Source organism: Porites lutea, chromosome 5, assembly GCF_958299795.1.
Source record: "Porites lutea chromosome 5, jaPorLute2.1, whole genome shotgun sequence".
NCBI lineage: Eukaryota > Metazoa > Cnidaria > Anthozoa > Scleractinia > Poritidae > Porites > Porites lutea.
The window spans coordinates 6,230,702-6,250,990 of record NC_133205.1 but is presented as its reverse complement, the minus strand read 5'-3'; the positions used below and the strand labels follow the sequence as shown (position 1 = coordinate 6,250,990).

The following is a 20,289-nucleotide window of genomic DNA, read 5'->3' as shown; positions in this document are numbered from 1 at the left end:
TGGCAATTGAACAAGCTGGAATTGTCTTTCAATAGTAAAACAGGAAATAATGTGGACACATCCAGTTTTGTCTTGTAATTCAACCGACCAAAATTGTTTTAAAAACCCTACAAAATTACAAGGTTGATTGTGCATCTATATGGGGTGTAAACTTAAAATGTTTCTGTACAGTTTTCAAAGAGTTTTTACAGTCGTATACAAAGTCACTCTTTGGTTTCAATGATATTATCATCCCTTGTAAACGAGTTTATCTGGTTGTTTGAACTGCGTCATGGGTTGTACCCCAATTCCACAGGTTCCAACACCAACTTTGAAAGGAGAGAAGACCCATGTTAGTGTTTTTGCACATCTCAAATAAATTATGATGTTGTTATTGTAGTCAGCTTCTCACTGCTTCTAGAAATGCCAGCACTGTCCTCTAACTCAGAGGTTTAACCCTTTCCTTAGCACATGAGCAGTTCCCAGCATGGCGGGCTGTTATGAACACCGGTTTGTGTAATTGGGGATTGTTGGCTCCTTCTGACTTTCATGCGATTAAACTCGGCTCCTTAGAATTTTTAAATTGTCGCCGCCTTGGCGGAGCCTAAAAATTAACACGTGTCAGGAAACCCTTACGGACGAAAGTTGTAGGCAGGTGAAGAAAGAGTAGTCTAGACTAATCTTGAACTTGAACTTCCACAAATAAGAGCAAAGGATCACAGGAACATCTTTGCATTTTTGGGTGTAAAAGTTTGGAATTCTCTGCCTTCCTTTGGCTTTTAAGATGCAGTGACCGTTTTATTTCCTCTAATAAACACTTCTACGTTTTGTAAAATTTTGTTTGTCTGTTTTTTGGGGGGACAAAATCAATGCGAGTAAACAAAGTTTTCCATTACCCATGTCACCCGCCAGTTGGTCGTCCCTGTGAAGTCCCTGTGCCGTTTTAAAATGTAAGAAAGAGCCTGGAACTAGAATAATATATCCCATGATCCTTTGGTGTCAATGTTTGGTTCCCAATGTTTTCAACATGGCGGGCTGTTTTGGATCTTATTTGAACGCTACAGTGAACTTACGCTGAAATAACCAATTGATGTGGTCTAGATCTTTAAAATACAATATCACTATGCAGAAACCTAGGAAATGTCTCAAACGCATGGTAAGCCGCACGAAGACGCGTTTTGCTTTCAAGTTGGGACAAAAACATCACAGAGGAAAAGGAGAAAGGAAAGATGTCGTGATGGAAATGAATTAAGAAAGAAAAAGGTAGAGAATAACGAAGGAATTAAAGCACAGGAAGATGTAGTTATGAATTTGAATAAGGTAAGTTGTCAGCCTGCGTCAAGCAAAGGAGATCATGATACTGATAGAAGTGAAGTAACATGGAAGACTTTAAAGAAAGCAAAGAAGACGCATCTTAAAGATGATGTGTTGCAGGCTGGCTCAAATCCTGAAAAACAATACAAAAGAGTGAGACTTGATCTATTAGTCTCATCAAAACATGAAGAAAACAAAAAAATAGGAAACATCATTGGAAAAAGAAAGTGAGAAAGAAAAGATGCCACAATGATGAAACGAAAGATGGAAATGAATTAAGAAAGAGAAAGATAGATAATACAGAGGACACAAAAACATGGGATGATGTAGCAGTGACATTGAAGAAGTTAAATAATCAGTTTGAGTCAGTCAAAGGCAGTCTTGGAACTGATGGAAGTGCAGTTAAGACTTTAAAGAAAGCAAAGAAGAGGCATTGTGAAGATGATTTGGACCAAGCTGCCAGTGTAGATACTGAGAAACTACACAAAAGATTGAGGGTTAATACATTAGTCATATCAAAAAATGAAGAGTGTAAGGAGAAAAGGAAACACAAAGCCTTTTCTTGTGTTCCTGAACATGTACAGACAAAAACTAAACATAAGGCAAAACAAAAAAGGAATAGCAAAGACAAGGTCAATCACATGCATGAAAAAGAAATCAACAATATGCATGCTTACCTTGAACCAAGGGCTTTGGACAGATCAAGGAGTGGATGCTCTTTTATGGGTAATGATTTAGGATCAAGATCTGAAAACGAAAGGGAGAGTAAAGAGAAGAAGAAGAAGAAGAAGAAGTACAAGGAAAAAGAGAGAAGCAAAACAGTGCATAGTTTAACTGAAGATGTAAAATTAATAGCCAAGACAAGAAAGAAACATTGCCAACTCATGTTTACAAAGAAAAAGTGAAAGTGTTTTATAGGAACCAGGATAAAGAGAGAATTTTTTGTAAACAAGTTGTTAACAACAAATCTGCTTACCTTGAACAAGGTATGTTAGAATCAGGTGATGCAAAGACTTTTCTCGAAACCAGTAATGATTTAGAGGTACATGTAAGAAATAAAATAAATAGAAAAAGGAAAAAGAAAAAGTTGAAAAGAAGGGAAGATGAGAGAAAGAAAGGGAAACAGGAAATGACTATAAGGAACATTACAGATTATAATGGTAATGATAATAAAAGAAAAGATATCGGTAGAGCAAGAGCTGAGATGGTAGAGAATGTACATGTAGAGGAGCCAAAAAGAGAGAAAAAGTGGAAGAAGGAAAAGAGTAAAAGAAAGGAAGAAGACAGAAATAAAAGAGGGCAGGAAATGGCTACAAGGGAGGTAACAAATGATTATATTATACTGGATGAAAAAGAAGTCAGCAGCTCAAGAAATGAGATGGCAGAAGGAATAAAGCCAAAGGATAACCAAAACCCCAGTGAAGTGATGACCCATTGTGACTTAATTCATCAAACTTGGAAAATTTCAGAGCAATGGCTTAAGGACTTAAAAGAGAAAGGTAAGCATGTTATTATGCTTTGAAGTACCCCAGTAAATAAGATTAGTGGTTTTTAGTATTTACCAAATCAGTGAATAGCAATTTTGGTGCATTTTGATTGGCTCCTGTAAGTCGGAATATCCTTGGCTATTCACTGTTTTGCGACCCAAGACGGCAACTTGTTTTGAGACATTTTTGGGAGACGAAATTTGAGAGATAAATAAAGCAGTCTTACAAACAAAATAATACCAAACAGCGTGCAAAGAAAGTAGTGTCCGATAGCCTGGGGCTAGTGGATTTTGCTATTGTGGTAGTGAATTTTGTTGTTAACTTGCGCGATGGGCAAGTGAAGTTTTTTGAGCAATTCAAATAACAGAGGAACTATGAAATCAATTCTGCTGGTCAGAAAGTGTCTGGGGCTAGTTGAAATGATGTCTGGGCCAGTAAATGCTAGCTCCAGCTTGCCCAAATGGCAGGTTGTAAAAATGATTTTCTTTGCACCCTGCCAAGATAGCGACAAACTTTGGCTTGTCGGTGTTTACTGGTAGGTAGAAAATTATTTTCATGCTGAATTTACAACAATTTTGCAAAAATGCACTTGGCAAAATCCCTGAAATGTTTGTAAATGTAAACAAAGCTCCCACTAAGTGACGTTTTTCAATAAATTATATTTTTTCATTTATATCCAACTGATTTGGGAAATACTAAAACAACTATCCCCCTCAGGGTCGGTGAACAGCGCTAGATATATACTTTGATGCTTTGTGTCTCGGTATATACCCACCACTACTCACCTCCCCTTTAGGGGATAGTTGTATACTAGAAATATGTGAATACAGGACCTTGCAAAGGACTTTGGGAGAACGGCAAGAAATTGATAGGAAAATCAGGCAATAAGAAAGAAAATTTATAAATTAAAAAAACGTAAGCTATATATAGAAACAAAACAAAACTACAATAACTAAACAGAAGACTAAATGTAAAGAAGAAGAAAAAAAGATTAAGAAGAGAAGAAAAAACAGCTTTTGCCCGGAATCAAACCCAGGACCTCTGGACCTTGGGACTTCTACATGCCAGGCAATTTCATTACCACTACGCCAGTTTATAGTTGGTCATCTGTTCTCTAAATGTGATGACATGCATTTACATTAGGTTTCCACCATCAAAACAGCAGTCATTCTTCTGAAAAGTATCTCTGAATTTGTGTTTAATAGGCCTTGATCAACTTTGTACTGGGCATGCTGGCAGAAGTTAAAAGCTTTTTCCCTGGAACTTCTGCCAGCACGCCCAGTACAAAGTTGATCAAGGCCTATTAAACACAAATTCAGAGATACTTTTCAGAAGAATGACTGCTGTTTTGATGGTGGAAACCTAATGTAAACGCATGTCATCACATTTAGAGAACAGATGCCCAACTATAAACTGATACAGTTTTAAAAAGAGAGAGAGGTGTTTATTCTCATAACTGTAACAACCTCAAAAAACTAATAAGCTTTCCGCAAAAACATCAAGGGAATTTAAAAAAAGCAGAATATCCACTTCATCAATTGATATGTCTAGGCTTTTTAGGGATCTATTGCGCACTTTCAATTCCCAATATCGATCTTGTCAGATTCCTTACTCATTGTTGTTGAATAAGATGAAATAATTTATGCAAAGCCTTTTTAATCAAGCAGGAAACTGAATGAATTGAATGATTTTGCACCTTTGTCCCATTTTCCCAGGCCTTCTTGGTCAATTCACTTCAGCGACCTTACCGAGGCGAATGGGCAGGAAAAAAATGCAGGGATGCTCAGACCTGAAAATGCATAAGCCGTGGGGAATAATGAAGCTTAGGGACTAGGCAAGGCTGAGGCAATCGATGCTATCCAGCTTACATATAAGAAGGTTTTGTCACTATAGGGAAGAATCTTTTATGCTTGGTTATCCCAAACATAAACAGCTGTCATTCCTCTATCAAGTGGCCACTTATTCATGGTTACCTACCTAGCAACCTTGGTGTGCAAAACTTGAACGCATAGCATCAGATCAAAAGTACATTAAGAAACAAGAGGAATCACCCTTTGCTTCTTCTACAAAATAAACATGAAAAAGAGAGGATGAAGAAGGAAAACCACAGATACAATCCCATGGCCGCCAGAAAAGGAAGAATGACAGCTTGACCCAGATAAACCGGGAGCAGAGTTTTGCTGCGTTCAACCTAAACTGGTACCACAGAAAGGGAAAAACCAAACCCAGTCCAAATAACATGTATTCAAAATAGTTTTTTTATTCGTCTACAAAAACTCAAAGAACAATAATAATAAGTTATGACAAGAGAAACCTTGCATGCATAACTGGGCGCTCTTGTCTATGCTCAAATTAGCTGGACCCCATAGAATTTGAAGAAAACAAAAACACCAAGTGCTAATAAGCACCAGTTACCCAAGGTGCACAGAAAAAAATTACAAACAAAACCTGAAGGGGCAACAGTGCAAAAAGATTACACTACTAATCCGAGGTGCTATTAAAAACATAAAAATTCAGGATTCAAACATCATTGGGGCAAACAAAAACGCTGTCACAGCAGCCCTGAGCTAAATCGGCCGAGAAACTTAACATCAAAGCGAACAAATTACCATGTAAATTACAAAATCACAACTTAAGAACATGGAAAATACTTCCAGAACCCCACAGAATCTTTGCAAACGTGATCCATGTAATAAGAAGAATGTTTTTCTGCGGTAGATAGGTTTGTAGCTCATAGCTTGAGGATGATCTTTGTCGGTAAAACAGGCTGAAGATGTACATGTATTTTGCTGATTTTGGTGATATCATCATGAAGAAATGTAGACATCCTGTCATAAGTTTTCAAGCCATACTACTTAACTTTGTGGCTTTTAATGCTCTCCCAGGGTTGCATTTTATAGCAGCATAAAATTTTACTTTATCTTTTATGCCATGAAACGATTTCTTTTGATCATCGACATACGTGTATAGCCTTTTATTCTCTGATTCCATATTTGGACAAAAAAGTTTTCCATGCTTCTGATTGGATGGCTATATTGGCTAAAATTCCTCAGCATGGTTCTAAAGAGATAATTAACAATTAATAAATGAGGCGGAGTATCTTATGAAGAATTATGGAGATCGAGGAGAGTGTTATCTACGGCCGAGGCGGATAACACCCTCTGAGATCTCCATAATTCTTCATATGATACGAAGGCCGAATTCAATAATTGTTTTATTATTCATTCAAAATAATTCCTATAGTTTAAAAACAACTCTAAAACATGCTTACCTCCATCAGGAGCCGATTACCTGCATCAGTGTTAAGTTCACCTTCGATAGTACACATTTAGGGTTTTTCAGGTCCACAAATTAATGTTCTCCAGATAGCAGATGTCGCCCTTCCAGTAATATATCAAACATGAGATGCAGTGTTTCATCACCAGATGAAACACCGAGAAGAGAGTTGAAAATACAACGCGCAGCGGAGTATTTTTGACGAACTTCGAGGTGTTTCATCTGGTGATGAAACACTGTGTCGAATGTTTGATATTTCTTCTCAAACAAAATCATTTTTGAAGGAGAAATTAAGGATGCAAAGATGAGCAGTTTTTCATCTGATATCCAAACACTCATTAAACATTAATTTCCTTTGAATTTTCTTTATGAATTATTAATGAGTTTGAGAAGTTGTGTTCTTGCTGTTCTTGCCATGTTTTTAGCTATAATTTTGCCTAGTTCTTACTCTTGAAACGAGTGAAATGTCCACCATTTTTTGTTTTCACGACCAAAACAATTCAACCTCGTCCCCTGGTCTTCTCGGTTAACGGTGCATTAACCTGCAAGAATGCTGCATTTTTGTCGTCATTTCCTCGTCAAACCCAAAATTCTTCCAAATTTGGTCATCAGTAACTGGTTATGGTGAATTATGCATGTGCTTTTAGCCATTCAGAATCAGGGAAATATTTTGAATGAATAATAAGTGGAAATAAGACACTTCAGGGTTATAAGCCTCTGGCTGAATGCATTACATTTTTTACAACTTTTGTTGTTATTGATGCGGGCCAAAGTTTAAACTCCTCGGTCATCAGTGAATATTAAGGGGTCAATTTATGAACAAGACCCTCTTAAAGTGCATTAACTCAAGGTTGCTTAGAGATAAGATAAGAAATGAGGAGGAGATATATTCTTAAGGAGCCAGTGTGTAGGCATGGGTTACACAGTAACTACTGACTGCTTTATGGTACATAGAATAGTCAGACTAAACTTAAACTGGAAAAAGATTATAGTTCAATTGTTACAGTTTATGAATCGAAAGTGAAAATTTCCAGTGATGTCTAAGCAATAGTGCTGTAATTTCAAGCAATTTTCCACTATCAAAGACAATACCACGAGGCAAAGATTGAGACCTTGCAAATCTATGACATAAAGGAAACATCAATGAAGATGGCAGTATGAAAAATGTATACACATTTCCCAAACTAGAGAACTTCGAAAATAAATAGACTAGTTCAGTTTGTACACTAGTAGTTTGCATTGGCCGATGAAGTGCTGCAGGTAGAGTGTGTGACAGTTAAGTACAAAGCTACACCCTAAGACTATAGACACATCCATGACACATATGTTATGTCAGATGAGTAGTTGAAGTTGCTTCTGGTAGTTGAAGGTTAAATCATTGATATCTCAAGTGTTGTTAAAGTGCAATGCGACCTCACCTCTTAACAACTGCGAAAATCTATCAATTAAATACATACAACAAAGTGAATCAGCAAAATCAAATCTATTTAACCATGGAGTTCCAGTTGCGTCAATATTCTGAGAAATGTTATGCCTCAATACACCATGAAACAGGATTTCTTCCACTGTAGTATTTTCACGTCCTACTTTACTGATGGTTGAGTATTCTTCAGGGTATTAATTGCTTTTTAATATGTGTGTATGACTACATGAGGGGAAAATTACTTCATTACCAAAAAGCCAGAATGTGATCAGCTGCATTCATCACCTCAGTCATTGCCAAACAAAAACATGCTCATCATGAATCTATTTGCATACAATGAAAGTCATCACAATTCTTATTCCCAGTTTCCACGGTCTCCACTAGGAATTCCTGGGAGCTTTGAACTCTGTGTCCTAAATACAAAGAAGAAAAATGGCTTGCAGATTGAGTAATGTTATTAGTTTTTTAATTTAGTATTATGATATTCTGAACCATGGTATCTGGATATTATTAATTTTTTCAGCTTAGGAATCAAGATAAAGAAGGGCAAGTGGTCTTTGCAGGAGCTCAAATTATTGCAGGCAAATGTGGATAGATTTCTTAAGGTATATTTAAGTACATATGTATCAGTGTTTAACAATAATATTATTGAATGAGGCTGAGTGTGGTGTGAAGAATATTATGCAGATCAAGGATGATGTTATCCACCGAGGCCGTAGGTTGTACAACCTCCAAGATGGACATGATTCTTCACATCATACAAAAGCCGAATTCAATAATTTAGTAACTATTATTCATTCAAAATATTTCTTAGTTCTTAATAAGCTTAATTAATATTCCATGTGAACTTTCTTCAAACCTTTGACCTATTTCTTGGCACGTTTTCAGGATACAAAAATTGCAAAAAGTAGATAACACCCAGGGGGGGGGGGGGGGGGGGAGTACTGCCATATATGGGCTGTATAGGTATGTGCTGCTGTGTAGGGTATGGTTTTCAAGCAGTTTACTCTGGGATAGGGTATATAAATCAGACAGTTTGGGTCTAGAAGAGGGTATCACTTTCCATGTAAACTGATCAATTGGCTGAAGATTTTTATAGTCTAGTCAAGGGAAAGCGGGAATTGCCACTCAAGAATATAAAAAAATTAAATCAGTTTTGTTTTGGCTGGACTGTGCTAGTGACCTCAGTTGTTTCTGGAAAACAGCTACTCTAGGATAGCAGTGGGGGATTTGGGGAGTTTAGTCTAGTGTAGCAAAATTCACTTGAACTAGCTCTGGTATAGGCTAAGGGTTCCAGGGTCCCAGTGGCACATCCCCGTCCAAAACGTCCTAAAGTACCCCCCCCCCCTCCCCCGGGAGATAACATTCATCAAGCAATGATGTTTGGGGTATTCTTTCATTTCTTGTCTTTAGTTTTAGTAAGAAATTCAGGTATATTTCATCTCTGGATAACTGTGAATGCTATATGTTTATGCTAGTTTTATGGTATTGGTCGTAAGGCAATGGCCTGACAATGCAGATGCTGGTATTTTGAAGTACCATGACTGTACTCATTCCTTGGATACTTGTGCATGAAGCAACCATGTATTTTTTTTTTGGTTGGTTGGTCAGAATCATGAATTGCCAGATCCAGTAAGATTCCTTGTTCGGTGGAGCACAAACAGGGAAGAGAAAAATTTCTGGAGGCGCTCTGCTCGGGAAAATGGCTTTTTCAGGGAGCTTGGTAAGTGAAAACCAGTATTTTTATTTCCTAATCTTTTCAAACCTAGGCTCATCTCTTGATTTAGTTTCATATTATAAACAATTTATTATAAATTTTCCAATCACAATTTTTTTGAAAACAAAAGATTCTAAAGTTTTCTTTGCCAACGGACCAATAAAATTCAAGGTTCAACTATGCAAGCATTGAAAACTTTAAAACCGTTTGAACATACCTGACCTCTGAGAAAAGAACCCTTAAATTCATGAATGTTATTGGCCCATTTGCAAAAAAACTTAGGAATCTTTTGTTTTTAAAAAACGTTGTGATTGGATAATCTTCTTCCAAGTGCCCCAGTTCCGATCCAGTAGTCGCGCTGTAACATAGGGTCTAAACATCAAGTAGTTATTATACCATAAATGATTTTTGAAAATAGATGCCCGGTGTTTTTATTTAATATTCAGGGATTCAAGGGAGGCCACTTAAATTTAATAAATAGGAAGTGTTTGATAGGAAGTAGTGCCTATCGTCACAAAACTAATGTCTTTGGCAAAAATATTGAGGGAGTTTGTAAATAGTATAATATTGCCACTGAATACCTATTGTCCTGACACGGGGAACTAATTTATGGGAGGAAACCATGACTGCCAGGACAATAGGTATGCTGAATAATGAGGGTATGCAACATCAACCGCCACCAGGGGAGGAGGGAGGGTGTCACTTCCACTGAACTCCATTGAACTGCCGAAGAGGTGGGCAAAAACAAGCAATTCTAAGCAAGGGCTCCAATGCATCCCGCTACTAGCGCGCATGCCCAACACAAAGGAATTTAAAGGAGTTACTTATTTCCCGTGTCATGGGTCAATTATGTATGCAGTGAGAATAGATCATTATATTTTATGTTAATTAATTCATACTAAATTGTTGTGTTGGCTTTAACCCATTCGCTCCTGGAGATTTTGCCGAAAAACGCGTTTTGAAGCTGGTCGAGTGGTTTTCTGGTCACTGTCGTGCTGTAAAGAGCTAAAACTTACCACAAAACCGGTTTACAGGTCGTACACTTGATGGCCTTCTGATCCAGATGCAAAATATCAGCTTGCGAAGTTCGGGCATGCGCAGAAAGCAAAATTTCGACATAGGTTTTTGGGTTTTAAAGTGACACAGCAGTCTTGACTTTTACTTTTCGCTTTCTCTCCTCCCCTCTTTTTTCGCTTTTCTTGCCTCATTTTTTTTCTCTCTTGCTGGGCATTTAGTAGGCTTCATTTTGGTGGGAATAGTTTTTAGGAAAGCTTTTAGGATCTTAGGATTAGGTGAAAGGAAAGGTAGGTGGGCAACGGAACAAGATTTTCATGGAGATTTTCAGGTCAATGTCACATGGTTTTTTGCCTCTTTCTCCGGTGTCCTTGACTGAATTGTGCTCATTCTGGTATGGTTTGAAAGATTTCTTCACTCTGCACAAGTTAGCGGACAAAGTTGTCCTTGACCGTTAAAACTGATGACGTCACAAAGGGTAGAAAGGACGTGGATCCGCACGGGCGGTTACGGGCGGTTCAGGGGCGAATGGGTTAATAAAAGTGATCTTCATTGGCAGGAAGAGGTATAATGAGACCATTGGATAATATCAACAAATGTGCAGTTGGAATTTACGATGAATCAAACTACATTGGAAAGTAAGTGTCATCATTGTCGATTGTAATCATTTTGTGGTACATTAATGACCCAGGTGTCTTAATCGCACCGTCTCCAAAACCCCTACTCTTCCTCTAACAACCACACTTATATAACTACCGTGTCATGACCACATTCTTTTGGTTTTGCACCCTGAAAACTCTGATTGACTTTCTTATTATTTTGCAAACCTTGTTAAGTATTAGATCCTTGAGTGGTATCTTCACTAAATGATGTCTGTTTTCCAAACAACTACATTAACATTAGCTGGCAGATTTCTTAGGTAAAACAGTAATACTATTCTTGATAATTTTTTCCCTCCAAAATTTATTACCCTGAAAAGCTTACCTCAATGTGACATATGGCAGCCTCATTATTTGGGCTTCATGGTAAAATAATGTCTTAACAAACTAAGCAAATAATCAACCGGTTACATTTTAGATTATTCTTAGTCAATGCTATTTGTTTTTTATCAGATATTCTACTGAAGAAGTCGATAAACTGGAAAGGTAAGATTATGGGTGGTTAACCCATTTGTCGCTCGGAATTTTGCCAAAAGAGGACCTCGTCAAGCAACAATATATTGCGTAGTTTGTTCATTTTCATGTGATCTGTGCAACGCAGATTGTGTTGGCAATGCAATCTCTCTTGCGCAAAGAGTTGGAGCGAGAAAAAAAACAACAAAACAAATGGAGGTGTGGAAATAATGATGCTAGCGAGGCCTTCTTTCCAGCTGAGATGTGATAAAACTTCGCAGCAACACAATTCATATAAATATCAGTCCAAACATTTTATTTGCGAAGTAAGTAAACATAACATACCTGCAGGTTTGATTGATGTGTTGATCGCTCTGTAATCAACGTTACCATACCGCGCCAATCAGAAACTGCGCTTGTGGGCGAACGCAAATCTTCAAAATCATGGGGTTTGCGGAAGTGTTTCCTTCTTTCCCTTTCTTCGTCCTCTTCTTATACTTTTTTTTTGCCCTCGTTCCAGCTTTTACACATTACTTGAGCGGAAACGCTTTCTACGCAGCTAACATCTTTATCACATCATCGCATTGTTGAATATGAGAAGAATTTGGTTATCGGTGAACATTTTGTCGAAGTTCATGTAACCCCAAAGCAGTTTGAATGCCTGATTTATGAGATTCTCTTACATAAAAAGAAATCAGTAATCCAAGCTTGAACACCCAAGCCGATTCCATTCGTGCAAAAATCTTGGGGTTTGAACTAACATTCTTGACATTGTATATAACTTTTTTATGAAGAATTTTCTCTTAAGTAATTGCCCCCGCAGGGATTTCGCCCAGAAGGCGAAATCCCGAGGAGGCACACTAGTAGCTCGCGCGTATATTAAGGAAAGTACTTACAGTTGAAATATACAGTCATACAGTCAATGTAGAAAAAATCTCGATTCGCTTGAACAGGGGCCGCGAGGAATCGGTAGGTAATGATGACGTTTCTATTGTTTGCGCCCGCAAGTACGAAATGGTTAGGATGACGTAAAGACAGAAAATCCCAAAGGGACCGCTTAGGTAGATTTTGTGACATTCATTGTGCAGTCATAATTCGACACTCTTTTGCGCTATGTGTTATCAGTGACACTCTGTGGAGCAGTTGTTTCAGTGAAAGTTATGGACCAAAATTTTAACGACACTCGTTAAGCGCAGAGGAAGTTATAAGGTGCGAACAGAAACTCATAAGGGGTTTCTGGTGCGAATAAGTGTGTATATATAAACACTTGGAGAGTTTGCCAGACACGAGTTCACAAATCTTTCACTGGAAACCTTGCCGGACACTCTTTGTCTCTCTTTGAACTCAGCCCCAAACAAGCAAGACGAGTGAACAACGGCTAGCTTCTCACTAGCAGAAAGATGGACGATTACAGAAATTCGCCGACAATCAAATTCTGTGCTGGATTATTCCCTGCTCACAGATGTCCTTCCGCTATAAAGTTTAAAATAAGACTAGAATGCGTGAGTGTGAATTGATCAAACCTTTTAATTTCTAAGGCTTCCTTTCCGGCAAATAAAATGAACTGAATGTAACAAGTGAAAGAGAAATAGCGAAAAATTCAACTTCTAATTAAATCTTTCCTTATGGTTTAGAATAAACTGTTTTCGAAACTGAGAACGTTTTGATCAAAGCTGTGTAAATCGACCTGGAACTGTGCATGGAACCTTGCGTTTCCTGTACTTATCTCACCAATTGTATGGAATATGTGTGAAATCTTCCTTATGAATCGATATATTTCAAAGAGCTACACAACGAGCAAGAATGCTATTGACCGACAATACACAGAGCGGGGGCAGCTGTAGTGTCAACTATTACTAGTTATACTTTGCAACAGACACTTACTTTTTGACTGGATAATGTCGTTAGTTGAGCGTCGAAACTTCTTCGTCTTTTTAACAGTTTTTTTAACTTTTCAACATGAGGAACGTTTCAGCGCAGTATTTTATGTGCAAATGAATTTCTGCATTCATTGGATAATTCATGTGATTAATAAATATGATCGGTAGCACTATCCTTCCATTGACACGCGTTGATGAACTTGGAGGTATGATACTCGTGTTTTTCTTATTGTAAAGGTTGTATACAGTGCACGGTCCAGACTGGATTACTATTGGTCAGCTCTTAGGCAGGAGCTTCAGGTCTGTTCAGCGCAAGTATTCAAAGCTGCCTCTCATCAAAGGTTAGTACAGGCCTGCCCATAGTTGACTTACCCTAGGAGGGCATGATACTCTTATATACCTTTCACAAGCCACGAAGCTAGTCTGAGAAAACTCTACTTTTATTGGTCTTTGAGTACAGTTGACACCCGATAACTCGAACCCTCGCTAACTCGATCCTCGCGCTAACTCGAAGTAATTTTTGGTTCCCTTCAAACAGTCTCTTGTTTCATGAAATTTCGAGAAGATGTTTATTCCTCTATCGAGTACATGTATTCAGAATTTCAGTAATTGGCATTCCCTTTCTGTTTTTGTTATCACACTCTGTAGCCGTTGCGGCATGGAGTGGGATACAGCGTGTAGAACCTCAGATGATCCATTTTGAGTTTTTTTTTTTAATTTATCACCTGGCCATGGTGCGCATTAGCGAGTTCAACCTCCAAACAATATTTGTTTAGTTTAGGCAGCTTAAAAAATATATTTTGAGCATTAATCCATAAAAGATAATCATTCCGGCCCCTTTCCAAGGGCAAGGCTTTTGTACTTCTTTACAAATTTGAGACGAGGTGGGAGTTACTTGGCAGACTAAGCCGAGTTTCTTTTTGCCATCTCAGGGGCCTCTAGTTTTAAACATCCGCTTTTCATGACCCTTTCTGGACTTGGCTTGCGGCTAACTATGCAATAGCTTACTCGTCGAGTCACCTATTTTGTATTTAGCCTTCTTTAAAACTATTTTAGCTGCTTTATTCAGGACTTTTGGTCTTCCCCTTCGTCTCTTGCCTTCAAAACCTTCATTTTTCCATGATCATTTTACTACCGAACATTCGGATTTGTCCAGTATTTTAACAGTTTCTACAACAGTTAAACCGAAAATCGAAGTATACATGCTTATGCTTTCAAGTAGCTGAACGTTTTTGCGTTAAGGGGGTTTATCTTTCGTGATATTCACAAAAAAACAAGGAAGGAGTTCGAGCAATTCGGGCTATAAAATACAAACAATATGTGGCTGGAAAATATACTCGCGCACGCGCACCTTTGACGCGGGAGTACTTAAATCGAATATTCGAGTCAAAAGATGGCACAACTAGTATGAAAATAGTGAATTGAAGTGAATTGAAGTGAATTGAATCGTACGGAAATACAGACTTATAAAGTAGAGGAACGAACTTTTGGGACACCCTGTATAATTTTACCCTCGTTACCTCTAACCTTGTTTTAAGTGCGTGACAAGTCGATGAAAAACAGTCTGCTGAAATCCGAAAGCTTGAATTTATTTATTTATTTATTTATTATTATTAGTATTATTATTATTATTATTATTATTATTATTATTATTATTATTATTATTATTATTATTATTATTGTTGTTGTTGCTTTAATTCTATTTCCAAAATATCGTCTGGAGCCTTTCCCATCCATTTAAATGTATCTATTTTCTTTTTTCCGGTTATTTGCTTGGAACTGCCGATAACTCGAACCTTTCTATTTGTCTAGAAGGTTCCTGTTTTCGTGTGTTGACTATCTGTATTTTCTGTTGTTGTTTTTAGCCGGCTAGAGACATAGTTTGGGTCTCTTGTTTTAATGCCAATTAAACAACTGACTCAGTTATCAGAGCTTTGTGTTACCCAATACATTATACTGTGGTTATTTCTTGTATGGCACTACTTGTCCTACTTGTATATACTGTGACTGTGTGTAATAAAAACGTCATCAATGGAAGCATCCTTTTTATTGCAAAACACGAACTATTCAGACTATTAAGATTCTCGTTTTTATATGTATCTCTTGTTTTCTTTCCTTATCATCATTATCATCATCGTTATCATTTTAGTAATGTTTAAAGGGGCTGTGTCACGACTGTCTATTTTATTTTGTAAGTATTACCAGTGACGCTTCCTTAATCGCTATGGAACTTAACCTTAACGAAGAAATTACTTGTAAACGACAAAACACAGCTTCTTGTCCAACAAATGTCTCCCAAGCATTATATCAAGCGTTACAACCAACAAAAATGAACTTTGAAAAACTGTTACTAGGCAAATTCCTTCTTTTAATGTTTTGCGTGATTATTTTGTTTTGGTAGCAGTTGCAACGCTCAGAATTTTGATGAAATTCGTGACACATCTCCTTTAAGTACTGAAATCGTCATGTGAAAGAAGTTAAAAGAGTTTCTACCTTTTATGTCAGATAAGTTTATGTGTCACTGTGAATAGTATGGTTTATGCAGTTCGCTATGGTTTGAGATTTTCAGAAAGGAAAACAAGACAGATTGCTCCAACTGACAAGAAAACTAACAGCCCGCAAACCACTTTGCTGAAACTTTAATGATTGAATTAAACAGTGTCCAGTCTTAAAATACCGGTTAATACTCTATGATACATACGGGATTGTTTATGGTCTTGTAAAATGTGCTTTTAATTTACTACATTGCGTTAGTGGCTGCATGCACCACAAATAAAAAGTGGCATTTCAAAGTTCTCCTTTATTAACAAACGTAGAATTTTATTTCGACAAACAGTTCTGTTGAAAAAAGATTCTACAGAAGTCTCAAAAGTAAGTTTTCTTTTCGATTTAAACTTTCAATATCCGTGAATTAAGGAATTTTTAAATTTCTGGCTCTGTTTTCGTTTGCTTCTGGTTTGAAAACCAAGATATAATAACTCAGAGGCAATACAGTTTAAATATCACTCTAGAGAAAAACAACAAAAACTTAGCAATATATGACGAAAATTGTACTTTAAAAACGAATCTTGGATTCAAAACGCTCTGGGCACGTGATTGATGTGGTGTTAAAAAAATCAGTAAAACATTACTTCCCTGCAAATTTTGGTGCCGTGTGATGAACGCTCACGTCGACTCTCCACATTCCTCAAAGGTTTCTGGGAGATTTTTTCAACGATTATTATTTCCTTTTATAATTAGGTGTCAGAGGAACTTGGACAGATGAAGAGGTTAAACTCCTCAAAAAAGCAGTTTATTGTGTCACCAATACAGCTGAAGATCAACCAGTACCATTCCATGGTATATACTGGCCCAGCGTGGCAAAAATTGTGAAGACAAGGATCACTGAGCAGTGTAGAAAAAAGTGGTGAGTTTATACGAAAATTTAACAGTTCTTCCCCTACGATAAAAGCAGACATTGAAAGTGGTCAAGAAAAATACACGCAAAACGTTTCCTTCTTCCCACTATTTCTACTGAGTAAAGTGTTTTTTCCTCATTGTTGATTTTACCCTGCACTGTCACTTGCTATATGGTCGCTAAGGATATGCCACATTTACTACAATGTAGATGCTTTTGGGAGCATAAGCAACGACGATGACGGCAACAACAACGTCCCTCCTCTCAAAAAAAGACAAGAACAATAGCACTGCATGTGAATGACACTTATTGGTATACATTTAGGCTCCCTCCACACGCACCCGGATACTTTGAAAACGAAGATTTTTATTCTCCGTTTTCAAAAAAACACGGGTCCACACGCAGCATATTCAAATCGTTTTCGCCCGTCCACACGAAAACGCTAAAAAGACGGAAATATTACAGCATCCCTCACGGAGCATGCGTTATGGTAGTTGTATATTATTTATGACATCATCGTATTCGAAAACGACCGTTTTTGCCCCATTCGTACATAAACGAGGAGCCGGCGTTTTCAAAAATCTCCACGCTGGAGAGCGTTTTTTGAAAAGATGCGTTTTCGGTGACCGTTTTCAATCAAAAACGGAAGATGATAAGTGTGGACGAGGCCTTATTTTCCGTCCACTGCACGCAACGTTTCAGGAGGATGTGAAACACACCGCGACCCATTTTTCTTTCTCTTTTTGAACCTCGGATAGAGTCACTAATAATTCAACTCCAGGAGAGTTTTGCTACATTTTTATACAGGTTAGAAAATCTTTGCTGGATGAAAGATGACGAGGACAAAAAGTGGACAAAAGAGAATGAGCTTCAACTTATCACAAGGTTTGGTGGAAGATATTTTTGTACGTGTACTGTAACTGTGGCATGCAAGAGGAAATGTTGCGCAGCTAGGTTTTGTTGCTCTGAAGATTTTTTTTCTTTTTGTTCGTGGCACCTGGTGAAGATTGTCTCAATTATATATACAGATTATACAACTCTGGTATAATCCAAGAATGCGACGTGGATTGGATGGAGGTGAAATCTGACCTCAAGAGGTGAGTTTAATTTTGTATTGGACTGAAAAATGATCATTTTTATTACAATAATTTTGATAATTCCAAATTTGATTATAGTATTTCTGCTAGCGCGCTGCTTTTAAGAAACTGCTAAAAATACCTTTTTTATATTGTCGTGCGTGTTTTTATTGCACTGGAATGGTCTCGGTAGCCTGCGAGCAGTGGTTTCTCCTGGCCGGACTCTACGCTATGAAGGGACAGAAAACAACTGCGAGCGACCGTTAAAGAGCAACCGTTCCCTTTTCCATTAAAAAAGTTTAAAAATGTACCACGGTTCGACGTTCTCGGGAGCAGTCCGCAGCAATTAAAATGCAGTATGAATGTTCTATAAATACAAGAAAAATAATAGTTCTTTAAAAAGAAAAGTAACATATATTTAAAATATTTTACAAGTTAAACAAAGAGTTTAGCACTGATGGAGCTTCTAAAAATGTTTACGGACAGCTGAATATTTGTGTTCAGCAATGCGTTGATGAAAGTGTCGAGTCGTTAAAGGTTGAATTTATTCGTCCATGGCGCTAGACGGCGGCTCGATCAAAGAAGCAAACGGTCGCTCGCAGTGATTTCTAGCGCAGAAATTCAGCTCTTACCCATAAGCCCTCTATGGTGACTCTGGTCTTGACTTCTAATTAGCAAAGAGATGTACATGGCTATCACAAGACACTCTCCACTTGGTCATCTTTAGCTTTAGGCCCTATATGACTGAGGGTGCTCAAGCTACCCCTAAGCAGAAAATTCAAAGGCACATCCCCTCCCCCTTGAACTGACTTATCCTCGCACTGAGCCCATCGGTGCAATTAAGGTATCCTTTCAACAGCCAGTCAGTTTAAAATAATTAATTAAGTTGGCATGGCAAAAAAAAAACGAGACCGCTGACCAGTGAATATTTTCCAAAGAGACTTACTAGCAATACTGCATTTTTGCAGCACCCTCACCCCCACAGGGATTGTTCTGGTGGCCTTTTCACACCCCATGGAAAATTAGGTCGAGGCCTTAGCTTGACGATGAGACTGACCAAGACGGTAAGCCCCCTGTAAAAATTCTCACCACTGTCACCACATATCGTTAAGTTTCTGTGCGAAATTCCAGTGTTTTTTTAGGCATGTTTTCAAAAATTCGGCTAGATGTACAGTTTAATGAACGGGACCAATATGACACTCCTTTATTTTCGTCCGTTTTTTTTCAGTTTTGGTGACTATTTGGTTTTTATGTTGCCTTCAATCAGTCTTAAACGTGATTTAACTACTTTTTTCAGCATTTGCCCTCCGCAGTGGCTTCGAAAGAAGTGGTCACAAGTCAAAAGAAAGGCGCCAAACTATCATTTGCTGGAATTTGAAGGTATGTTCTAGTCAAGATGCTGGCAATCTTCCTACCTTTAAACTCCTGTAAGTTTTATACTGCCATGATTTATAGGGAAGTTTAATTCACCTTTCCCTTCAAACGCAAGAAACAAACAAAAAACCTGTTGATGATTTTATTTATTATATCCATGCTGAAACTTTATAACCTTCCCTTTTATAACTCTCCCCGTCCGCCTCGGTCAAGGAGCATTGAGAAACTGATGAGCCCTTTAGGGAGTGTTAACCGAGGAAATACGATATATTATTTCTTTATTTTTCCTTCTTCTTTTGCTAGATATTTTGGATTATCTGTACCATGTGTATAGCAAAAATCTGAGAGCTCAACTTGAATCTGATGCAACCACATCTAGCAACGATACCATTAAGAACCCAGTTCAGCACGAAGCTCATGGGGGCCAGGGGGGCTGGGCGTGAGGCGGACTGTCCTGCTTCTTTGAAACCGGCAGAAGGCACGTCAGAAGCACGACGTACGAACTGGGCCTTATTTTCTTCCGTTTGTTTTACAGTTTTTGTATATTAACCGCCCTTGCAGCTTTAGCCGGCCTGTATTTTCTCTAGTTAAAATAAACTCAGTATTTTAATGCGACTTTTCTCTGTCGTTTGGCTTCATGTGTAATCGTCAGCGCTTGCGCGTTGATGAAAGTATTAACTTTTCATCGGAGTATTTTCATCGAGTACTGCAGTTTATCTCCTCTCCTTTATCACCAATACTTCAAATTCCAGTTAGATCTGATACAAAAAGTACTTCTGAGGGGTTATGTGTGTATTATCACGTGGTAGCCTGTGTACAGACGTCTCCCCTCCCTCAGAAAAAATCCCGATCACATGGTTCCTATAGAGCGTTTACACCTGACGTCACGTCTACCAGATTGGTGTCCCAAAAGAATATAACGACGGCCATGTTGCTGTCCTGAACCTTGTGGGAGTTGACGGCTGCGAGGGAAACGGTACGGTAAAACGGGCCACAGAAACGTGTATGGCGTGACTACCGCGTTATTTCATCCAATAAGAATTCATTATTGACCTCTCCAGTTAATACCATAACATACCATAATACTCTTTGTTGTTTCCCTTCGGGGTTAAAAAGGCCCCAAGACAAACTGAAGACAATGGTAGTCTTTACCCTAGAGCCTAAATAAGCTAAGAAATATTTCAAGACAAGTAAATTTTAATTACTTCAAGTAAAATAAAGCTTCACACACAACCGATTC

General features: G+C 37.9%; 2 protein-coding genes across 2 annotated transcripts; both read left to right on the top strand.

Moving 5' to 3' along the window:
* Positions 1 to 1,018: 1,018 nt before the first annotated feature.
* On the top strand, positions 1,019 to 16,612 carry LOC140937820 (cyclin-D-binding Myb-like transcription factor 1). Its single transcript, XM_073387396.1, has 7 exons — positions 1,019 to 2,792; positions 8,008 to 8,084; positions 9,091 to 9,202; positions 10,770 to 10,848; positions 11,323 to 11,355; positions 13,440 to 13,543; positions 16,443 to 16,612. Exons 1-7 carry the CDS (start codon positions 2,282 to 2,284, stop codon positions 16,610 to 16,612), a joined length of 1,086 nt encoding a protein of 361 aa, XP_073243497.1. The 5' UTR covers positions 1,019 to 2,281.
* Positions 16,613 to 17,287: 675 nt separating this feature from the next.
* On the top strand, positions 17,288 to 19,616 carry LOC140939172 (cyclin-D-binding Myb-like transcription factor 1). The gene is made up of 4 exons (XM_073388733.1): positions 17,288 to 17,484; positions 17,628 to 17,696; positions 18,973 to 19,055; positions 19,353 to 19,616. The coding sequence occupies exons 1-4, from the start codon at positions 17,426 to 17,428 to the stop codon at positions 19,490 to 19,492; spliced, it is 351 nt and encodes a 116-aa protein (XP_073244834.1). The 5' UTR covers positions 17,288 to 17,425; the 3' UTR covers positions 19,493 to 19,616.
* Positions 19,617 to 20,289: the final 673 nt, after the last annotated feature.